The sequence below is a fragment of the Procambarus clarkii genome, chromosome 77, assembly GCF_040958095.1.
Source record: "Procambarus clarkii isolate CNS0578487 chromosome 77, FALCON_Pclarkii_2.0, whole genome shotgun sequence".
Lineage (NCBI taxonomy): Eukaryota > Metazoa > Arthropoda > Malacostraca > Decapoda > Cambaridae > Procambarus > Procambarus clarkii.
Window position 1 is genome coordinate 17,090,870 of NC_091226.1, and position 23,024 is coordinate 17,113,893.

Sequence of the window (23,024 nt, forward strand, 5' to 3'; positions counted from 1 at the left end):
TGTGCAGGACAAACATATAAATTTTGACACTAGCTCTCCACATATGTCAGTTGCTTAATTTAGAACCTGTACTTGAGGTCGATCTCGAGCCCATTGTTGATGTGACGACTTATATTGAGTTTTGTAACTAGCTCATCAAGATTGTAACTTGCTTAGCTAAATGAATTGTGGGGTTCAGTCCCTGAGCCCATTATGTGCCTCTGTAACCCTTTCCACTACCGCCCACAAGATGGGTATGGGGTGCATAATAAATGAACTAAACTAAAGCTTGGATGGTAGCCTGCCACAGCTTTGAGAGCACGGAGCCTCTCTCTACATTGGCGACCCAGTCTGGCTACAACATTGCGGTACAGTGGAACTTCAAGACCAAGGTATTTGTATCTGGTTACATAGTCGAGCAGAGAGCCATCGTGCGACTACATTTTGCGAACGGCCCCCACCTCGTCTGGGTGGGCGTCGGTTCAGGATTTTTGTTTTCTCTACTGAGATGACCTAGCCTAGTTCCTGACATGTGTGTAATACAGAGTTCATGAACATTTTGGGTGTACAGAGACTTGAAGTTTCACATTCTTGTAAAGGCACTAGTACACACAGCGTTTCGGGCAGGTCCTTAATCTAACATACAATCATTAAGAAGGTAATTTCTAGACAAATTAAAAAAAAATTACAGGTACATTATAAGTACAAAAATACATTGTAAGAAATTACAAAAACACCTTGAAATAATCCTCAAATTTTACTTTAATGTACATACTAATCTTTATAAAAATTTCTTACAATGTACCTGTTAACATTTTTTCGAATTTTGCTAGAAATTACCTACTTAAAATGATCTGTTTGAAAATTAAGGATTTGCCTGAAACGCTATGCTAGTTAGTGGCTTTACAAGATTGTAAAAAAAACCTAGTGCTATATACTCCCATGAACCCAATGTACCTTCTTGTTTATACAGTATATAAATAAATACAGATAAATGAAGGGTATTTAATGACCAAGGGAAAACGTGCCACGAGGCATATTACAGATTCTAAAGCGTTAAAAAGAGGCGTAAATGACAAATTTGTATTATATATATATATATATAGCCCCCAAAAAAATAAATGAACAAAGGCGGACTTGCAATGAATATCTGAGATATGGGTGAGAGGTGAGAGTGAGATGACAAGATGAGAGTGAGAGAGAGAAACGCTTTGCGTAATAATGGCTTTAGCCATTGTATGTACTAGCTCTATCTATAAATCCATCAATTTTTGTATTTCACCTTGTATGTACTGTACTTTACCTGAATAAATATTTGTATTTTGTATTTATATTTTAGAGAGAGGAGACCGGGCCGCCGCGGCTCCACCTGGATGTAAACAAACCCTCGGGGCTGTGCTGGCTCGCCCACTCTCCTCCATACACAATGTTCTCCTATTTTGTGGTCAGTTTACACGTTGGTCTCGACCATTTATGTGCTGGAGCTGTCAAACTGGACAGAATTACATAGGTGTTCTGTGTCGTCTATGTACATGTCATTTGGTATCACTATTTGAATGTGGAAGATTTGTACCTGTAGGCTGGTGTAGCCTTAGGGTGTCCCGGGCCCCACACCAGGCTGCCCACCACACCAGGCTGCCCACCACACAAGGCTGCCCACTACAAGGCTGTCCACCACACACAAGGCTGCCCACCACACCAGACTGCCCACCATCACACAAGGCTGCCCACCATCACACAAGGCTGCCCACCACACCAGGCTGCCCACCACCACACAAGGCTGCCCACCACACCAGGCTGCCCACCACACCAGGCTGCCCACCACACAAGGCTGCCCACTACAAGGCTGCCCACCACACAAGGCTGCCCACCACACCAGGCTGCCCACCACACAAGACTGCCTACCACACAAGGCTGCCCACCACCACACAAGGCTGCCCACCACACCAGGCTGCAAGCAGTACCACGTGTTGCTTAAAGTAAGAAATTAATTATTAGAACGTGTGCTTCCAGGGCAAAACATTAGTAACAAACTAGATGTACTTGTGTACTGTAGATTGTACTTCGAGACTGTATTTGTGGCCGGTTTTGAACCCATTATTAATACAATAATATACATTAAATTGTGTAAATTGTGTGGTTAGCAGGTATGACTAAACTTTAAATGTAAAGTTTTCATAAGTTATTACTCCCTGTGCCTCTGGGGTTATCTTGAAGTTATCTTGAGATGATTTCGGGGCTTAGCGTCTCCGCGGCCCAGTCCTTGACCAGGCCTCATTTTTGTTACACATCCTCCAGGAAGCAGCCCGTAGCAGCTGTCTAACTCCCAGGTACCTATTTACTGCTAGGTAACAGGGGATCGAACCCGGAACCTCGACACTACGAATCCAAAGTGCTCTCCACTCAGCTGTCAGGCCCCCGAGGGGGGGGGGCCAGGTTCTGATTTATAGTCCCTGGTAGGCCAATAAGAACTAAGCAACTGATGGCACCTAGTAGTATGGCACTGATCAGTGTATGATAGCTTCATGGAGCCTCCGGGGGTTCACCCAGAAATTGGCATTTCATTACATTCAATGATGATTTTTTTGGAGGATTGATTTTTTGATGGGTGACCTGATAGCAAAATCGGTCTGTTTTATTGATGGATCCATTATATGGAGGTGCAGACTTTGTAGGTGCCACTATATAAATATATATTGATGAACAATTTTGCTTTCTGGGGGGAGCCCCGTCGGCTCCCCGGAGCTATCCCAGGCTGATATGCTAATGTCAGACTTTGGCATCAGTCATGTGTATGGAGTTCTTAGGCCTACCGGGGACCACGGCCAGAACCGGGCCCCCTCAGAGAGGCAAGGGGAGCAATGGCCTATAGAAGCCCCCGTGTAGTTGGAAGCATTCTATGTCTGCCATCGACCGGAACAGGCACCCAGAAAGGTAAGCGCCCCAAAACAAACCCCTATTCTGGTTAAAATTGCTACCTAAAACCGAACTAGTGGATAGAACTCCCCAACCGAAAACAAGCAAACTAGTGTGACGTCACACACTGCCGCGCCGCTGTCTGCGCAGCTCCCCCCTCCCCGGGAGGGGGAAGGGGGAGCCCCAGACCCCCCGCGCCGGCTACCCACACCTCAGTTCTTGAGGCTGATGCTATAGGCGATGGTCGTGTGCTCTGGCTCCGGTGTCGCTACTGCACTGTGCTTTGAGTGTGGTGTTAGTTTTGTGGGTGCGAGAGCCAGGAGTTATCTTCAGTACTCGGGCTGCATGCGCCTAGGGCTGCCTTCCCTAGGTGCCCTGTAAGTACTGCCCTTGGGGCTTGGGGCCACCTTCCACAGGCTCCTCGGGGTCTGCCTCTGCTGGTCCGTTTTACCTTTCGGTTTTTCGGCCGCCTGTTGGGCTCTTGGGTGTTCTGTTCTCCCTTGTTACCGGCAGGTAAGAGGCAGTTTGCACTGGTAGGGGCGCAGGGTGCTGCTCAGCTTGTATTTCCCGACATCGCGGCCGGCTCTGTTCCTTGGGGTTCGCTGTCCTCTTGCGGGGTTTTGTTTTTCTTTTTGTTTTTGCCTGGTGGGGGGTTCTGTCATTTTATTCAGTTTGTTTGCCCTTCCACTGTTCTCCTCGGTGGCGCCCCCTGCTCGGTCCCCGTGAGTGTACACGTCCCTGGGGTTCAGCTTTAGAAGTTTGCTTGGTAGTTTTGGGCGCCGGTTTGCGGCACCCTGCCTGGGACTACCTGAGCGCGAGTCCTCTTAAAGTAAACGCTCAGGACCCTGGGAATCCCCTAGGGGGCGCGTGGGTCCGATGGATGTGACCCCGGAGTCCCCACTCGCTGTGTGCGAGTTTGAGGGTTGCTCGGTCCCCTTGTCTCAGGGTGATCCTCATTGTTTTTGCCTCTGCCACGCTGCCTGTTGGGTCGGTGATACTTTCGACCCTGAGTCCTGTGAGTGTTGCTGCTTGCTTGTGACTCAATTTACCCAATCCTCTGATGATTCTATTCGGGTACAGGCGGCACGGGCGTTGCAGTCTAGGTTTCGTCTGTTGCAACGCGCTCGGTTGGTTGCTTCCCCGGATGCCCCGGGGCTGCCCCGCTTTGCTTTTCGAGACCCGGACTTGGGGGTGGGGGTCGCTTCGATCCTGGTTCAGTCCGCACCTCCTCGTCCTTCCCCTTCTGTTCGTTCTGGTCCCCCGCCCCTGCTTCCGGCCCCGAAGCGTCTGAGGGTTTCGGGGTCGGAGCAGGGGTTACTTGATCTCGAGACTCGGGCAGCTTCGGGGGTTGCCCCTTCCGGGGGGGCGGCAGAGGCATTCGAGTCTTGTCTCCCGGCCGAAGCTTCAGGGTCTGACCAGTGGGCCCCCCTTCCTCCAGCTTTTCCGGCTGCTCCGTCCTTGTCTTGTGGGGTTGGGGCTTGGGGAGAGGACTCGGCCTCGGGTCCTGTGGTGACAGACCTCGAGGCTGGGGAGGGGCTGACTTGGGGGCCTTGGGCCCCGCTGGACCCCGCCTGGGTTTTTCTTCCCACTGAGTGGGGCTTATTGTTACAAGGAGTGGGGTTTTCTTTCCCCCCCTCTGCGTACGAGTCGGATTTGGTATCGGCCCCTCCCCGGGTACGGTTCCGTGTTCCCCCGGGTACGTCGGTTCCGTCCTTCCGGAGGTTTTCGGCTTATCGCATCCAACCTGGTGTGGTGCGAGCGGCCTTTGCAGCTTACCTCCTGCGTGACCCGGATTATGCCTTGGAAATGGATCCGTCCACGTTCAGGTTTGGGACTTCGTTCCCTTTCTGGCTCCGTTACGAGGTTCCGGAGTCGTCCTGGCTAGCAGACTGCCCCTTGTTTGGTCTGGATTCCTGGCATTCCTTCTGTCGTTCCCGCACGCTGGAGTGGCGGGAAGCTTCCACGGTGCTTCAGGTTTTCCTGGGGGGTGATCTTGAGTACCTGAATGTGTGCTTGTTTGCCCCTGCCCTTCCCCGCGATGTGGGCGTTATTCAGCTCCATGTGCAGGTTCCCTCCCTTTCGGCGGTGCTCGTGGCGGAGGACTTGCGCGCTCGGGGCCTTTTGTGTTCGGCCTTGCGGTTCTTTTCCCTTTTGGAGCTGTCTTCGGATTGGCTCGTGGAGGATGTGGGGACGCTTGGGTCCGTCCCGGGGTCCGGCACCTTGTCCTCGGCTGCGCGTTCGTCGGCTGCCTTGTTGAAGCTGTTCACGCCGATTTTGCGGGATGCGGTTTCCCTGTTCTATGCTTCCCGTCTCGCGTGTCGGCAGGCGGTGCTGGGTTCCTCCGTGGAATCTGCTTGGGCTCTGGCTCTTAGGCGTTCTTCACCTTTTTGTCCTCTCCTGTTTGGGGAGTCGGCCGTGGCGCAGTTTATTCAGGCTGCGTCGGCGGCTTGTCGTCCGATGTCGGACTTGTTGGTTTTCCGGGGGTCCCGGGGTGGGTCTTCCCGGAAAGGTCGTGCCAGGGCTCAGGGTTTCTCTCGTCGTGGTAGGCCTCTGGTGTCAGGTTTGGGGTTGGCTCCTCCTGCGGACCCTCCCTCGTCTGGTCGGCGCGGTGTTCGCGCTGTGCGGGGTTCTGGGTCTCGTAAGGGTCGCCGGCCCTTTCGCGGTTTGCCCCTTTGACGGGGCGATGGGGGGGCGGCTTGCGCTGTTCGCTCGCGCCTGGTCCCATGATTCGTGGGCCTTTCGGGTCGTGTCTCGCGGCCTGCGGTGGCGTTGGGTGGCCCCTCCCCCCTTTGGGGGGTCGGGGCTGGCAGGGCAGGCTTCTTCCCCTGCGCTCTGTCGAGTCGTCTTGGAGTGGGTGCGCTTGGGCGTCGTCGAAACGACGTCGTCCCTCAGATGGGTTTCCCGTCTGTTTCCGGTTCCGAAACGGGACTGCGCGGACCTGCGGTTCATTCTGGACTTGTCCCGTCTGAACCCCTGGGTTCATTGCCCCTCTTTTCGGATGACTACGCTGTCTCAGGTTCGGCTCCTCTTGGAGCCGGGAGCTTGGATGGTGTCCCTGGACCTCCGGGACGCTTATTGGCATGTCCCGATTCATCCGCGGTTCAGGGACTGAACCGGGTTGAACCTGGCACCTCGCGTGTTCACACGCCTTACACGGGTTGTGGTGGCTCGTTTGCGTCTCCTAGGTGTTCGGGTGTTGGCCTACCTCGACGACTGGCTGGTTTGGGCTCCCAGCCAGTCAGCTTGCTTGCTAGCCAGGGATTTGGTTCTTTCCCAGCTCGCCGGGTTCGGGTTCTTGGTGAACTGGAGGAAGTCCCATCTGGTTCCCTCTCAGGTTCGGACTTGGCTGGGTCTCGTGTGGGACTCTCGAACCGCCTCCTTGTCTCTCCCTCCGGAGTCTCTCCTGCGGCTGCGGTCCCGCCTTCGTCTGTTTCTGGAGGGCCCTCGGGTCACCCGGCGGTTGCTCGAGGGGCTGTGCGGGAGCCTGAACTTCGCGATGGTGGTCTACCCGCCGGGTCAGGTTTGGCTTCGACGGCTGTTCTGGTTCCTTCGGGGTTCCCCCTTCCGCCTCTCTCGCGATCGCAGAGTTCGACCCCCGGGGGACTTGCGTCGGTTGCTGCGTCACCGGCTTCCTCTTCGGGTTTTTCGGGGTTCAGTGCCTTGCCGCCTACCCGAGCCCTCGCTCGATGTGTACACGGATGCGTCGTCTCTCGGCTGGGGTTTTGTGACCAGTGCTCACCAGGCCGGCCAGGGGCGTTGGGATCCGTCCTTCCGTCGAGCTCACAGTACGGTGCGGGAGTTCGCGGCAGTGTGGTTTGCTCTGGGGAGGATTCGGGTGGCCCGCGGATCGACGATTCGGCTCCATTCGGACTGCTCTCCGGTGGTTCATTGCCTGAACCGAGGGGGTTTGATGCGGTCCTTGTCTCTTTGGGGTTGGTCGCTTCGGGTGACTCGTCTGCTGAGTTCTCGGGGTTTGGCTCTCCTGGCGGTTCACGTACGGGGCGTGTCCAACGTCTTGGCCGACGCCCTGTCTCGCTTCGTTCCCCTCTCCACGGAGTGGACGGTCGACGACGAGTCCTTCCGTTGGCTTTGTTCGGGCGCCCCAAGGTGGACCTCTTCGCGTCGGCGTGGTCGCGGCGTCTTCCCGTTTATGCGGCGCCCTTCCCCGATTGCGAGGCCGTCGGGGTCGATGCCTTTCGGCTCGACTGGTCGAGGTGGGGGTTCCTGTACCTCTTTCCCCCGGTTCGGCTGTTGCTCCAGGTCCTGACTCGCTTAGAGACTTACCGGGGGAGAGTTGTCCTTCTGGCCCCTTGGTGGCCGGCCCAGCCTTGGTTTCAGGCGCTGGTTGCTCGGTGTCCGAACCCGAGGGTTTTCCCGCGGCTCCGCCTCTTTCAGCAGATCGGGCCGGTACGTCATGTAGCTGGTTCGATCTTCTCGAGTCTTCGCGTATGGTTTTTTTGACTCGAGTCTATCATCATCTCTATGGTGATCAGGTGGCCTCCTTGTTGGTGTCCCACCTGAGGGCTTCTTCTCGGCAGCAGTATGAAGTTTCCTGGCGGTCCTTCCGTTTCTTTTTGCGTCTTCGTCGTGTTAGCTCCTTGTCTGTTCGGGTGGTCTTGTCCTTCCTCTCGTGGTTGTTTCAGGACCGTCATCTTATGCCTAACACTGTCGCTTCGTATCGTGCGGCGCTGGCGGAGCCGCTTCAGCTTGCTTTCGGTATCGATGTTACGTCTGCGCCGTTTCGCAAGCTGTCTCGTGCATTGTTTCACCTCCGGCCTGCTCATGCGTCGCCTGAGCCGTCCTGGTCTTTGGACAGAGTGCTCGCTTTCCTTTCATCTCCTCGTTTCGTTGTGGCCCCTTCGGTCCAGGATTGTTTTTCCAAGGCCCTTTTCTTGTTGGCTTTGGCCTCTGGGGGTCGGGTAGGGGAGCTTCATGCTCTCCTCCGGCGCAGGGGTTTCTGCTCTTTTGGTCGTGGTGATAGTTTTGTTCGTTTGCAGCCGTCTCCTTCTTTTCTGGCAAAGAATGAGACTGCTGCGTTCCGGAGGGGTCCATGGGTGGTTGATGCTTGGTTGGTCAGGCCGGGGGTGCATCATGTTTTGTGTCCGGTTGCGGCGCTTCGCCGTTATTTGTGCGCCACAGCTTCTGTGTCCGGGGACGCGCTGTGGGTTGATCCGGTTTCCCTTCTTCCCTGTTCGCGGGTTCGGGTCTCTCAGGTCGTCCGCAGGGTTATTAGGTCCAGCCAGCCTGCGGTCTATCCCCGTGCCCATGACGTTCGTAAGTTCGCGGTTCTTGCTGCCGTCTTTGGGAATATGTCTTGGTCTGATATTCGGGCGCGGGGATTTTGGCGGTCGAACAGGGTCCTGGCTGCTCGTTACCTTGTGAATGTCCCTGGGCCTCGTCGGGCCTGTGTTGCTTTGGGTCGGCGGTTGCGGCCAGTTGTCTCGGCTTCGAGTTGAGGGGTGAGCGACGACCGCCTCCCGGGTAAGTCCCTCTTTTTCTGTCTGTGGGTAGTTAGCTCCGGGGAGCCGACGGGGCTCCCCCCAGAAAACCAGCGTTGAATGTAATGAAACGCCATTTTCTGAATGAGTCCCGGAGGCTCCCCGGCATCCCTCCCTCCCTCCGGTCGGCGGTTTTTCGCGTTTTTGACATCCAGCCTCAAGAACTGAGGTGTGGGTAGCCGGCGCGGGGGGTCTGGGGCTCCCCCTTCCCCCTCCCGGGGAGGGGGGAGCTGCGCAGACAGCGGCGCGGCAGTGTGTGACGTCACACTAGTTTGCTTGTTTTCGGTTGGGGAGTTCTATCCACTAGTTCGGTTTTAGGTAGCAATTTTAACCAGAATAGGGGTTTGTTTTGGGGCGCTTACCTTTCTGGGTGCCTGTTCCGGTCGATGGCAGACATAGAATGCTTCCAACTACACGGGGGCTTCTATAGGCCATTGCTCCCCTTGCCTCTCTGAGGGGGCCCGGTTCTGGCCGTGGTCCCCGGTAGGCCTAAGAACTCCATACACATGACTGATGCCAAAGTCTGACATTAGCATATCAGCCTGGGATAGCTCCGGGGAGCCTCCGGGACTCACCCAGAAAATGGCGTTTCATTACATTCAACGCTGGTTTTTTAAGAATATTCATAAAATTATTTATTAGGAGATATTCCTGGCATAGGGACCAAAACATTTTCAGTTCTTCATTGAAAGTTTAACATTTTCATCATTTAATGAAGAATCATTAATCCTTAATGAAAAATCATTAATAAAAAAATCCTTATCCTTAGCTACTTTAGCAGTGTGGGAGAAATTGATCTTACCAGTCTGAATGCTGCAAAAATCACAATAAAATGCATTTGTAAAAAACATTTAGCATGTAAATTCCAATAATTAAATGACTTACATTAATGTATGTTGTACTGAAATTGTTTGTTTTGACAGCATTATTGGTCTTTGGATGTTATGCAGACCTTGATGCCATTATTGGGAAGGGGAACATCTCCCAACAACGGGCACCTTCACATGGATCAGCAGTGCTCGCCTCCTCCTTATTGAGGTATTTGCTTATATAATCTTGTCACTTGATTTATTTATTTATTTATTTATTTATTTATTATATATATATACAAGAAGGTACGTTGGGATTGTGAGGATACATAGTAATTACAATCTTGTAAAGCCACTAGTACGCGCAGTGTTTCGGGCAGTAGGCCTACTTACAAAAGTAGTAATAATAGTACTTACAATAGTACTTACTACTATTTGGAGTGGGACTTGATAGTACTTATTAGACTTAATAGGGAGTGGGAATAATAGTACTTACAATAGTACCTACTACTATTTGGAGTAGGCCTACTTACAAAAATGCTGATAGTGCAGTAGTGCTTATAAATTTTTAACACTGAAGTAAATTGTTTTCTGGGAGGGACCTCTCATTAGTGCCCCTAGTGTAGCTCCGGCAACACCAAGCCTTAGCTAAATATGGCAGGCTTCTGAGACCAAACTTTTGCCTTGGTGAAGCCAGGACAAAGAATATGGCATGCACACTGAAGTGAGAAGAGCATGTGGATCAGAGATCACCCAAATACCAGGAAGCATAGGTGCAACAAAATGAGCTAACTGGTTCTCCCTAACTGGGAGCCGGTCGGCCGAGCGGACAGCACGCTGGACTTGTGATCCTGTGGTCCCTGGGTTCGATCCCAGGCGCCGGCGAGAAACAATGGGCAATGTTTCTTTCACCCTATGCCCCTGTTACCTAGCAGTAAAATAGGATACCTGGGTGTTAGTCAGCTGTCACGGGCTGCTTCCTAGGGGGTGGAGGCCTGGTCGAGGACCGGGCCGCGGGGACACTAAAAAGCTCCGAAATCATCTCAAGATAACCTCAAGTTTAAAGATAATGGACACCATGAGATAAATGAGGTTAACGGTCCATGTGGTAAATACCCTAACAGTGCATCCTGACTGCCACCAGATGGCACCCTGGGGTTCCCTCACTCTTCCAATGGTGTCAACAAATCTCTACTGGCTCCTGGCTCTACAGGGCCTGTTGACAGCTTCCCATATTCAGCTGGGTGGTGCGGGCTTTTCCCGGTACATTAGTTCTTGCAGATACCATTGCTTTGTTATTTATTTATGCTTCATGATGTGCTTATGCCACCCACATTATGCGTGCCGTTAGAATTTAATTCCCCCTGCAATAGTTGAGTGTGTTACCTTTCCCTGGAATCAGGTTTCCATTCCCTGTACCTCACTAGAAAAATCTGCTCTTGAGAGGTTGCAGGCTTCCTCCTCCATGGGTTTGAATCTTCTCGAGTCATAGGCACCCCTCAGAGAACACTATATAAACATCAGAGGTCCACGGTTGTTCAACATCCTCCCAGCAAGCATAAGAAATATTGCCGGAACAACCGTGGACATCTTCAAGAGGAAACTAGATTTATTCCTCCAAGGAGTGCCGGACCAATCGAACTGTGGTTGGTATGTGGGCCTGCGGGCCGCTCCAAGCAACAAGCCTAGTGGACCAAACTCTCACAAGTCAAGCCTGCCTTGGGCCGGGCTTGGGGAGTAGAAGAACTCCCAGAACCCCATCAACCAGGTATCATCTCACTTCTGGACAGTGCATAAGAGTTATTCTTCCTTGTTGATGGGAAGAAAATTTTTATTTAAAAACTATTGAGACTATGTGCTTATGCACATTAAATAATTGCCTATCATTCTCAGCCCTGATCCTAGGCCATGTTGGGGCCTTTCACTTTAACCAAAAGCATGTACTTCAGTTGTGCATGTGATTTATTGAAACAGTTTGGGGCATATGCCATCTTTCCCTAAGTAGTTTACATTAGAAGTTTGGTGTTTGCTTTGATGCTTTGGTCAGTCAGATGTTTTTGAATTCGCTTGTGTGATGTCGCTGCTAGACCCTTTTTTAGTGCTCATCCTGGTCTAGCATGTGGCAGGCCACCATGTCCTAGTTGGCTCCTATGTGGCTGATTCTGCTCTAGTTTCAGTCCCTTCATTTGTGGATAGGGAGGGGGGGGAGGTAAAATGTATCCTTGCCTCTTGCTCTAGGCTGTCTTTGGTATTCTTTAGTCTCTGTTATGAGTGCTGTCTTGTGGCCACAGTGTTGCTTTTGAGTGCACTCCTCATGCTATTGGGTTTAGGGATCTGTTTGTCAACCCCTTCCTCGTGTATTTTGTTCTAAGGCTCGGCTTTTCCAGGTCCTTCACATAGTACAGTAGTTTGATTCATCCATCCAGCTGTTTGTTCCTGTTCAGGGAATGTGCGGTTGTTTGCTGCTTTGTCAGTAGCTGATATTTGGGGTCTGATGACAGCCTTTCCTTCCTTGTTGAACGTCCTATAGTCCCACAGCACTCAAGCATGTTTGAGTGTTTGTGTGCACCTGTTATTTTTGCCTTGGGTCTTCCTTTGCTACTGTTCTTCTCCCACAGGTCAGTTCTTTGGAATAGCTGGTTTCCTCTATTGAGGCGCTCTTAACACTTTAGTGCGCGCGGCACTTGCTGAAAATAAAGCGGGTTGTGCGCACGGCGTTCTGGGCGCTCAAGCGTAAACACAAAAAAGTGTATAATCTTTTCACGCTCCTAACATCAATTCTCGAGCTATGTTTTTCATTTTGGTATCAATGCGTTGGCAATAAAATTCTCTACAAGATCATATGCATAAAATGTCACCAAAGCATTTGCTATCCCACCACGAAGTAAATAAACACGAAGATGACTCGCCGTGACACCCAAACAGGAAGTAAATGTTCATACTCTTTCGTTTGTTGCCAGCCTCACAGTCATCCTACAGCGCTTATTTTGATATCACTGAACTCGCAATAAAATTCCCCACCCAGACATATGCCTATCAATGTCTAATTATGTTTCGCACGAGTGTGGGAACTGGGCGAAGCGTTAGCCGTGATTTCAGCAGCGACGACACTGTTGTGATGCAGCGCTTTGAAAGTTTATACTTATTTCACTGTCCTGACAATATTTCTTGAGCTACGTATTTCATTTTTATAGCAATGTGTTCGCAATAGAAAGTTCTATAAGAACATGGGTAGAATTGGCCAACAGAGCGTCAAATAAATTTGCGGCGAATAAAATCTTACGCGAATCTTACGCGTGTTTGTACCCGTGAGCGTAAAAAGTTTTTACTTTGCTCATGTTTTTTCAAGTTTATACTTGATTCACACCGTTTTTTTTGTTTGTATAGTGTTCGGAATAAAATTCTCTACACAGACATATGCATATAAATGTAGAATCATGATCACGGCCAACACAAGAGTGTGTGAAGTGGGCGATTACCCTCGTTGTGTCACCAACTCAATAGTCTCTCCTCTAAGTTACAATACATTGCCGCTTTCTCAAATAGGCACTGTGCCTATTAGAGAAAATGAAAATTTATTGGCAAACATATTCATACAAACCCCAAGTCGATCGAGTAGTAATATACCCAATATAAAACACGGTCCGTAAATTTACGTCGTGATCCGACAAGCGGTTAAGCAAAACGCCCGTAATTCCAAGTGGAAAATCCAGAAAAGTGTTAAGCAAGCTTGGAGCTACTGAGGGGTCCCTCCCAGAAATTAAGCATTGAATGTGATGAAACGACATTTTCTGGTGGGCCTCCAAGTAGCTTCCTATCTCCAGCCCGTTCCCTTTTTTTCAGTGGGGGTTATGAGGTGAGGCAAGGCAGCTCCAGAGGAAGGGAAGAGGCTTAAGCAAGCTCGGTGCTACTGAGGGGTCCCTCCCAGAAATTAAGCATTGAATGTGATGAAACGACATTTTCTAGTGGGCCCCAAAGTAGCTTCCTATCTCCAGCCCGTTCCCTTTTTTTCAGTGTGGGTTATGAGGTGAGGCAAGGCAGCTCCAGAGGAAGGGAAGAGGCTGGCTGGGACAGCAGATGTTCTGGTCTGCTACCTAGTGGTAGTCAGGTGTATTGTAGTCAAGGTATTTAATCTACAGCAAAGATTGCATGTTTTGTTTACCATGGTATGGCTGCTGTCCTTCAAGAAAGCACTTGTGTTGTTGCGTACTCACCTAGTTCTGCCCGAAACGCTTTGCGTAATAGTGGCTTTAGGCATTGTATGTACTGTACTAGCTCTATCTATTAATCCAACAAACTTTGTAAAATCTCTTGTATGTATGTACCTTACCTAAATAAACATTTATTTATTTATTTATTTAGTTGTACTCACCTTGTTGTGCTTGCAGGGGTTGAGCTTTGGCTCTTTGGTCCCGCTTCTCAACTGTCAATCAACTGGTGTACAGATTCTGGCGCCTTTTGGGCTCTATTAAATCTACTGCAAATGTATATGCTTTCCAGTCTGTTTTCTCAAATTTTGTGGTTGATATTTGATTCAATGCTCACTGCTCACCTCATAGTGAGTTAGGTTCTGGTCCTGGCTCCTGGTATGTGATGAAAGGATGTTAGAGGCTTAGTGTGTTGGGCTAAGACTTAGTGATATTAAAATAGAGGTCAAGAAGCCACTAGGAACCAACCCCACTAAAGTGTATTACATTCCTTGCTTAATTTTTCGTTCTCACTTCTCTCATTACACGATACACATTCAATAACATTCTCTACTTTTACTCTTTTGACCTGAATTTCACACATTTTAACATCTTGAACTATACAGGGGTACCTCAGTTTATCAATTTAATCCGTTCCCAGAACTGGCTCGTAACCCGAAAATTTGTAAACCGAAGTGAATTTCCCCGTAAGAAATAATGGAAAATTAATTAATCTGTTCCAGACTCCCCGAAAAATTAACTTCAAAGTAAATTTTATACTTAATTCACCCAAATCTTCAGTACTAAAGTATGTACAAGTTATTACTTACCATTATTGATGACTCTTGTTGGCATATGGAAGACGGTGAGGAGAGGAGTAAGGAGGAGAGGTGTTAGTATTTGGAAAGGGAGTCCCCCTTCCATTATAACATCAGGCAGTGATTATAACTGCCTGTGGAGCCTGTCGGCCGAGCGGACAGCACGCTGGACTTGTGATCCTGTGGTCCTGGGTTTGATCCCAGGCGCCGGCGAGAAATAATGGGCAGAGTTTCTTTCACCCTATGCCCCTGTTACCTAGCAGTAAAATAGGTACCTAGGGTGTTAGTCAGCTGTCACGGGCTGCTTCCTGGGGGTGGAGGCCTGGTCGAGGACCGGGCCGCGGGGACACTAAAGCCCCGAAATCATCTCAAGATAACCTCAAGAAGCCTGACACACTGAACAAACCTTTTTGACATTTTGTCTTTTTTTTTCAAATTTTTAACATTTTTGTTTATTTTTTATTTATGTTTATTATATAAAATGAAGCAGCCTACTTGTCACACACCAAACGAACGTTTTTGACATTTTTTATTTTTTCAAATTAAATAAAAGTAAAAAAATTTAATTTTTATAGAAAATGGAGGAGTCTACCTGACATACACTGAATGAATCTTTTTTTTTTTTTTTTTTTTTTCAAATGTTTTCAATTTTTATTTTTATTTTTTCTAAACATGAGGCAGTGATGACTTCTCTGGGGGTACACTGGCACGTTTTGCCTGCTTACCACGAGGACCTGCTTGTTGCTCACTGCTTGTTTTCCTCACTAAAAACCTGTCTAGTGACACTTGTTTGGCCCTATGTTGTAAACATAGGGAAAAACGTTTTCCCTATGTTTACAAAAGATAGGGAAAAGTTTTCCCTATGTTTACAAAAGATAGGGAAAATATAGGGACAAACATAATCCCTAAAACATTGTCCCTAAAACATAGAGACAAACACTTGTTTGTCCCTATGTTGCAACACTTGTCTGAAGTGAGACATCACATTGTCATTATGAAGGTTAACACAACGGCCTACTACAGCTTGTTCTGGGTGAATTAATAATAGCAACTTTTCAACATCCTCAAGTGTTTGTGTTCTTTGTTTCGTGATTGTTGACATGCCTTTCGCCACTTTCACACTCATAATGTCCTTTTTCTTAGCAAGTACAGTGCATATCATTGACATAGATTTGTTGTGCTGCCTAGCTTGTTCAACAACCTGTGTACCATTTTCATGTTTAAGAATGATCTCTTGTTTTATCTCTATGGTCATTCTCACATGTGTTTTCTTGGCTTGAACCTTACCACTGGCTTTCTTGGGACCCATGGGGTGATATATAATAACAAATTTTAAGTTCAAATAGCCAAAAATCAAAAAACTGTAAATCTTTTGCAAAGAATTCAGTCGTGATAGTCACTAGGTGGGAGGCACGGGTAAAGTGAGGCGCGATCGCCGTGCCACCATGCGCTAGGTCGGCCCATACGAGTATCAACAAACTTGTTACCCGAGGCAATGTTCGTAACCCGATTCATATTTTCCGAAGAAATTGGGCTCGTAAACCGAAAAGTTCGTAAAGAGGGGTATTCGTAAGCCGAGGTGTCACTATAATAAGAGAATTTATTCATACCCCTTACTGCTCTCTATTCATTAATAAGCATTCTCCTTCCTTCCTTCCTTTTCTCTTATTTTTAATTCCTGTACTTATAACATGTACTCCATTCTACTTTTCATTAGTGTTTTATTTTATCTTAGTCTCTCATAAACCTATCACATTGAACTTTGCTTCTTTAAAAACTTTTGACGCTACCATCTGTTCTTAATTTGATTCTGTTGTATTTCACGGCTGTACAAACCTGCCTATGCTGTCTGAGACCTGCGAAGGTGCAGACCTCAAATTTGAGGTTATTTTGACCTTTATTAGGAATAAATTTGGGGAAGATAGGGCCCAACCACCCCTATAGTGCAGGGAATGTAAGGCTGACAGTGCTGCAAGGTTATAGGTGGTGTAGACACCACATCCCTGTGCTCGTATGTTAATAATGATTTAAATAACAAATGCATTTCAAGTTTTAATTTCTAATACTACTTTTGTTTCTTGGTTTTTTGCAGATTCTGTCATGGTTTTTCACCAAAAACAACAAGAAAATTTAACTGGATGTTGTAAGAATATATTTGCAAGTACCCGTATGCAAATAGCATTTCTCAGTGCGTAGAGACAGATGTTTGTTTTAATGGAACAAAGAGATACTCAATTTATGGGTAAAGATGAAAAATCCGGATCATGTAAAGATGCCTGTAACGTTGAAGGTAAAGAAATGTGCTGCAGTGTTAGTGACAATGACAGTTGTTGTGTTGAGCATAAGAAGGATATCTCACTAAGGAAAGATAAGGACTGTAATGAAGCAGATAATGATATATTAGGCTACAGAGTAGTAGAGAACCATGCTTCTGACTCGTGCCTTACAGTTCGCATTGCTGTGAAGAAGGGGAGTTCAACAATAATTCCTGAAGATCAGAAGCCATTTAATGATATTACTCACGTAGATGATAAAGAGAGTGACCGGCTGACAAAGTACGGCATAATTCCCGGATTGTGGAAACCATCTAAACGAAGAAAACGGAACTTGTACGCAGAAAAGCGGAAAAAAAGCTGGCGGTTAGAGTGCATGGTCCCAGGGTGCTGCACTAGAGCCTACACTAGTAGGTTTGTTAAATTTCCTGATGAGCTTGAGTGGAGAATTAAATGGGCCAGTAAATCAAAATTAAATGAAAAGTTTCCTGATGTGGACCCTAGAGAGGTTCTACCTAAAAGAATTGGGATCTGTATGGCACACTTTAGGGATGATGATTTTCATGTAATTTGCAGAGGGGATGGAAAAGTGTGTAGACTTAAAAAAGGGGTTGAGCCCAGTATTTTTCCTTGGGTTGAAGTGCCATCAGATGTTACTTCAGCGATGAAACTCTTTGAAAATACAAAATTTAGCAGGGAGATGAGATTGCTAAATTTGATGAAAAATGAATTGCATAATATGATGAATCCTCCCACTAGATATTGTAGCATAATTCCAGAACATACGTTTAACCTCAATGAAAATAATACCTTGAAAACTGATGTACATAGTATAGATTATAGAAACCTCCCAAATGGGAGTAAAACTGTAGAAGCGAGTAACTACGAGCAAAGTTACCTGAGTGAATGTAATGGTGTCTTATCAGAAGCATCAGATATAGGGCAAAATAATCAAAAGTTTTGGAGCTCACCGCGAAGCAAGTTCAGGGATCCAATTAATTACGATGAAAGTATTTTAAGAGAAGAGATTGAAGATTTAGAGGATAATGAAAGTACTTCCTATTATTTTTATTCAGCAAGAAAAAAGAGAGCTAGAGAAAAAATATATTCAGAGCCAAACATCATAAGTGAAAGAAGTAATAATATTCTAAAGGATTCTTCAAAGATTGATGAAAATAAACAAATTCCTTACGAGCTCCCTAACCATAGAATAAAAACAGATATTTCCGAGTCCAGTAATGCAAGGGAAGGTTGTGAAATTGTCCATTACCCTTCAGACCAGGGGGAAACGGAGGACATGTTTGTAAATTTACAAGAGGACAAAGTTAGGTTCCCACGTAAATGTAAATTAAATAGTGGACTTTGTACTCCATTGGAAGGTCATGAAATTGTTCATTATCCATCAGACCAGGGGAACACTGAAGACATGCTTGAAGATTTACAAAACAAAGTTAGGTTACCACGTAAATGTAAATTAAATAGTGGACTATGTAAGCCAAATAGTGGACTTTGTACTATTCCATTGGAAGGTCGTGAAATTCTTCATTACCCTTCAGACCAGAAGAACACTGAAGACATACTTGAAGATTTACAAGACAACAAAGTTAGGTTACCACGTAAATGTAAGTTAAATAGTGGACTTTGTACTCCGTTGCAAGGTCATGAAATTGTTCATCATCCATCAGACCAGGGGAACACTGAAGACATGCTTGAAGATTTACAAGAGAGCAAAGTTAGGTTCCCACGTAAATGTAAATCAAATAGTGGACTATGTAAGTCAAATAGTGGACTTTTTACTACTCCATTGGAAGGTCGTGAAATTTTTCATTACCCTTCAGACCAGAAGAACGCTGAAGATTTGAAAGAGAGTTCAGTTAGATTCCCACGTAAGTCTAAGTTAAATAGTGGACTTTGTACTCCATTTATAGCTGAGAAAAATAATGGTAGAATGTCACAGAATAAAAAGTGCACAAAAAAAACAAAACATTATGACAAAAAGAAAAAAAGAAAGAAGCCAGTAAATTTGAGCTGCAATGAAGAGTATGTTTATGATGTTAAAATTGAAAACTGCGAAGTGGAAATGCCTGAAGGTGATTGCAATATTAAAGTGTCCGATGGAATTTTCTCTGAAAATCAAGAAGAAATGTGTGAGGAATTTAATCATTTTCTTGCCCCAATTTCAAATGCATTTTCTAATGAACATCCATGTGAAGGATGTTCCTGGGTCTCTCAATGCACAAATGATTGCATCATGTATTGAAGTTGCCTTAAGTCCCGTGATAGCCAAATTAGAGCTGTTTCAAGGAAAGGTGGAAAGTTCGATTGAACAGTTGGAAGGAAGAGTGAATTCTCGTCTTGAAAATCTAGAAGGAAGAGTTAGCTTGTGCTTGGAGAAACTTGAAAATCTGAACAGCAGTGATCGTGCTAAAGCTTCAAATATATCTTCAGGTATTTGGTTCAATAGGTGTGAACATATAGCAGAAAATTCCACTCTTTTAACCCCCTCAAATGGTATGGCAACTCCCGGTCATTATACAGATGTCAGTCTCAAACCATTTGCCATCAGTGAAAAAGAATATGAGATGATGGAAGGATAAAAAAGTGCACCTTGCAAAAACATGTTAGCGTAAGTGATATAAAATTGATTGTTAAGTAATGTTTTAGCTCTCTAATTGAGTAAACTTAGTAAACCTCTCCAAATTGAGTTACCAACGAGATCGACAGGTTTATCAGAAAAATAGACCATAAAGTTGACTAAGAGAATAAAATGCAGTGCAGTGCTCCTAATATTGTACTCCCAAGAAATTTGTATGTATTTAGAGCTTGTATTTATGTTTTGTGTAGCTGTGCTACTGAGTTGGAAAAATAAATGCATTGGACAATGAAAGTCATGGTTTAGAACAAGAAAATGAGATGCAGCCAGGAGTGGACATACCTACCCTTTTGTATGGTTGGGAAACAAATCTGGCATTATCAGGAAATATCAAGTTAGATAAGTTGCGAAGGACAGTCAGATTTTGAGTTACATTAGAGGAGCATTAGAAAGAGAGAAACTATTGTTACAGAGTAGTTATAAACAACCTGAAGATCATGTTGTATTAGAAAGAGAGAAACTATTGTTACAGAGTAGTGATGAACAACCTGAAGATCATGTTGTATTAGAAAGAGAGAAACTATTGTTACAGAGTAGTGATGAACAACCTGAAGATCGTGTTGTATTAGAAAGAGAGAAACTATTGTTACAGAGTAGTGATGAACAACCTGATGATCATGTTGTATTAGAAAGAGAGAAACTATTGTTACAGAGTAGTGATACCTGATGATCATGTTACAGAGTAGTGATGAACAACCTGAAGATCATGTTGTATTAGAAAGAGAGAAACTATTGTTACAGAGTAGTGATGAACAACCTGAAGATCAGTGTTGTATTTGGAGGGTAGATAAAGAAGAAAAGGTTGAGAACACTTGAGAATTATTTGTCTTGAATGATTCATTGTTGACAGCATGGTAGTTTTTTGAGTGAATAGCATTCTGAGAATAAATGAATAAGTGAATTTGAGGGTCGAATAAGGTTAATAAGGCAAGTCAAAGATGGGCTGATAGTGTAAGTTTTTGGATTGAATGTGAACAATGGATATTAAGTGTTGGGAAACATGGCTGAGTGGTAACACTGCTAACAGGAAGTGAAGATTTGATTTGATTTTTTAACAAGAAAGAATAGGAAGAACTTTATATTTAGTCTATGAACCATTAAAGATGAAACTGGGAATGATTTTCTAAAGTGTGGCAATGTTCACATTCACAAAGAAATCACATCAACATTTTCTGTGGCACTGTTGGTTCTCTGATGCTGGTCTGTGTGTGTGTGTATGATGATGTGAATGAATGAGGATATCATTTATTTTTTTCTTTAGCCTTTTCTCCTTATGTTGCGTGTTCCTGTCTTGAGGCAAATGTCTTCCCACCTCATGAATGTGGAAAGAGCTGTGCTGATGGAAGCAGTACTAAATGAAAAGAAGTTGGGGAAAAGCAATGTGTTTGGTATTGTATAACAATAAAATATGGTATTTTGTAGGAAAAATACATTATGGACCAATTAACATATGTCGAACATTTAAAGAATTAGTGACCATACCTGAAATAGTAAATAAGAATGCGGCGTGTGTGGTCTGTTAAAGAAAGATAAAGTCAGTTTGAGAGATTGTGGTATGAAATTTCAGCTTTTCTGGGAGGCTTTCTCAGTAGCTCCTTGGAACTCCTGCAATAGCGTAGTGAAGCCTTAAGAATTGACACCAGATTTCAGAAACCTATTCTTGCCTACTGAAAGCCAAGACTAGAAACAGCTCTCACCCTGGTTTTCTGGTCCCCAAAGTAGGTTCCTGATCTCTTTTCTGGAGGGATCATCCTGTGGCTTCTTGAAGCTTTTTTTTTTTTTATTTATATACAAGAGTTCTTATATTGTACAGCCACTAGCACGCATAGCATTTTGGGCAAGTCCTTAATCCTAATTTTCCCCAGAATATGACCAGCTAAATCTTTTTTCTAGTGGGCTCTCGGGCAGCTCTCTGTGGCTGTTGTGATGTCGTCTCTCCCGTGGGACTCTTCAGTACCAGTGACCCACGAGAGGTGGGTGGCTGGACCCCGGGTAACTTGTGCAGTCATCTGAAGGTGATTAGGCACATCAGTGTTAGTATTTTTCTCCCACAGCAATAGTCATTTGCTAAGTTTGCCTCAGGATTTCATTCATTTTCTCAAGCAGTAACTTGTTTTGTTTTCCCCTTTCCTTTTCTGGGTTTAGTTTCTTGGGATTTGGTAGATTTCTGGGGCCAGATTCATGAAGCAGTTACGCAAACACTTACGAACCTATACATCTTTTCTCAATCTTTGGCGGCTTTATTTCCAATTATTAAACAGTTAATGAGCTCTGAAGCACCAGGAGGCTGCTTATAACAATAACAACAGTTGATTGGGGAGTTTTCATGCTTGTAAACTGTTCAATAAATGTAACCAAAGCCGTCAAAGATTGAGGAAAGATGTTCACGTTCGTAAGTACCTGCGTAACTGCTTCGTGAATCTGGCTCCTGATTCCCAAGCTCATGTACCCTGACTTTGAGCCAGATTCCCAGTAGGCCAGTGTGGATCTCAGAGGTCTGGGTCAATTCTTAAGTCTTGGCTCTTACAGCATGTAAGCTCCGTCGTGCTACATGACAACCTGACCAGAAACGGGCGCTGCATACTTTCATTATCTTGAATGCCTTATTTTTGTTTACAGTGTTGTGCAATATGCTTTTAATATACCAGATAAGTTTTTATTTGGTATGTGTGTATTATTATCTTGCCATGTTCATTACCAGTCCTTAATTATCAATATTATATTTTTGTATGGTGCTCATGGGCGATGATATTAAAATGTTAGTTTGTTTATTTTGTTAGGACCAGTGATTGAAATTAATGGCAATATTGTAGCTTTATTTATTTGATATTAATAGTTTAAGTATTTACCGAATGCTGTATATTTTAATTGTAATGCGGTTACATTTCCTGTGGACTTAAAAGTGATAAGGATTTTTCTGGGAGAGTTTCCTCAGTGGCTCTATAAACTTAACTTTGGTACCACCAAGTCTTTGCACAACACACCAGGCTTCCAAGACTCATCTATCATCTACCAGGAAGCCAGGACCAGAATCTGGCTCACTCTAAGAGGTGAGGGTTGCACGGACAGAAGAGATAAAGCACAGAACTGAGGAAAACCCACCAGAAGTCATGGACACAACAAAACAAGCAACTTCATGAAGGAAATTAGACACCCCCATGGTAAACAAGGTAATTGATCATTTCTGCAGTGTATATACCCGTATCCCAACTGTACTGTGACCGACTGCCTCTGGATGACAGCCCAGGTTATCTGAGGTCTCGGTCAGCTAGCACTCTTATTCCTCTGCTTGGTAACACCAGCCCAACATGTGTAACCTCTGGTGGGCCCTTAGTCTACTGCTTTCATTCATCTAAGTGGTGTTGACTTTCCCTGGAAAGTGATGTTCACCCTGAGAGAACTCGACCTGACCAGACCAGGTCCTCGACCAGGAGGCCTGGTCGAGAACAGGGCCGCGGGGACAATGAGCCACAAAATCATTGCAAGGTAAACAAAGGTCATCGGTTTATTGTTTTTTGTGTTTCATGGTTTTGTTTATACCAGCCACAGTGTATGTGGCCTAGCATTCCATTTGACTCTGGGGTCAGGAATCCCTTCCCACCAGAGATGATTCCTCTTAAGAGTTGCAGGTTCTCTACTCTGTAATCTGACATCTTTTCGAGTTGCCACACTTCTGCACAGTGCATGAAATTTATTCTTTCCTGTTGGACCTGTTGATCGGAAGAAGACAACGCTCTTGCCTTTATTTAGTTCTTTAAGAAAACACTGTTGAGACAATTTGACTTCGTTTTTTGTGCAAGTTAATGAATTAATTATCTGCTGTAGATTTTAGAGATCTTGCACTTTAGCCAACGTCTTGCTACTTACACCCTCCATCGCTGAGTGGTCAAG

The 23,024-nt window shown here is 45.8% G+C and overlaps 1 protein-coding gene across 1 annotated transcript; it reads left to right on the plus strand.

The window, feature by feature from the left end:
• Nucleotides 1-1,337: 1,337 nt before the first annotated feature.
• On the plus strand, nt 1,338-19,788 carry LOC123747175 (uncharacterized). The gene is given in 4 exon segments (XM_045729214.2): nt 1,338-1,423; nt 9,317-9,431; nt 16,300-18,692; nt 18,694-19,788. Coding segments are annotated over 2 exon segments (2,667 nt in total). The 5' UTR covers nt 1,338-1,423; nt 9,317-9,431; nt 16,300-16,409; the 3' UTR covers nt 19,078-19,788.
• Nucleotides 19,789-23,024: the final 3,236 nt, after the last annotated feature.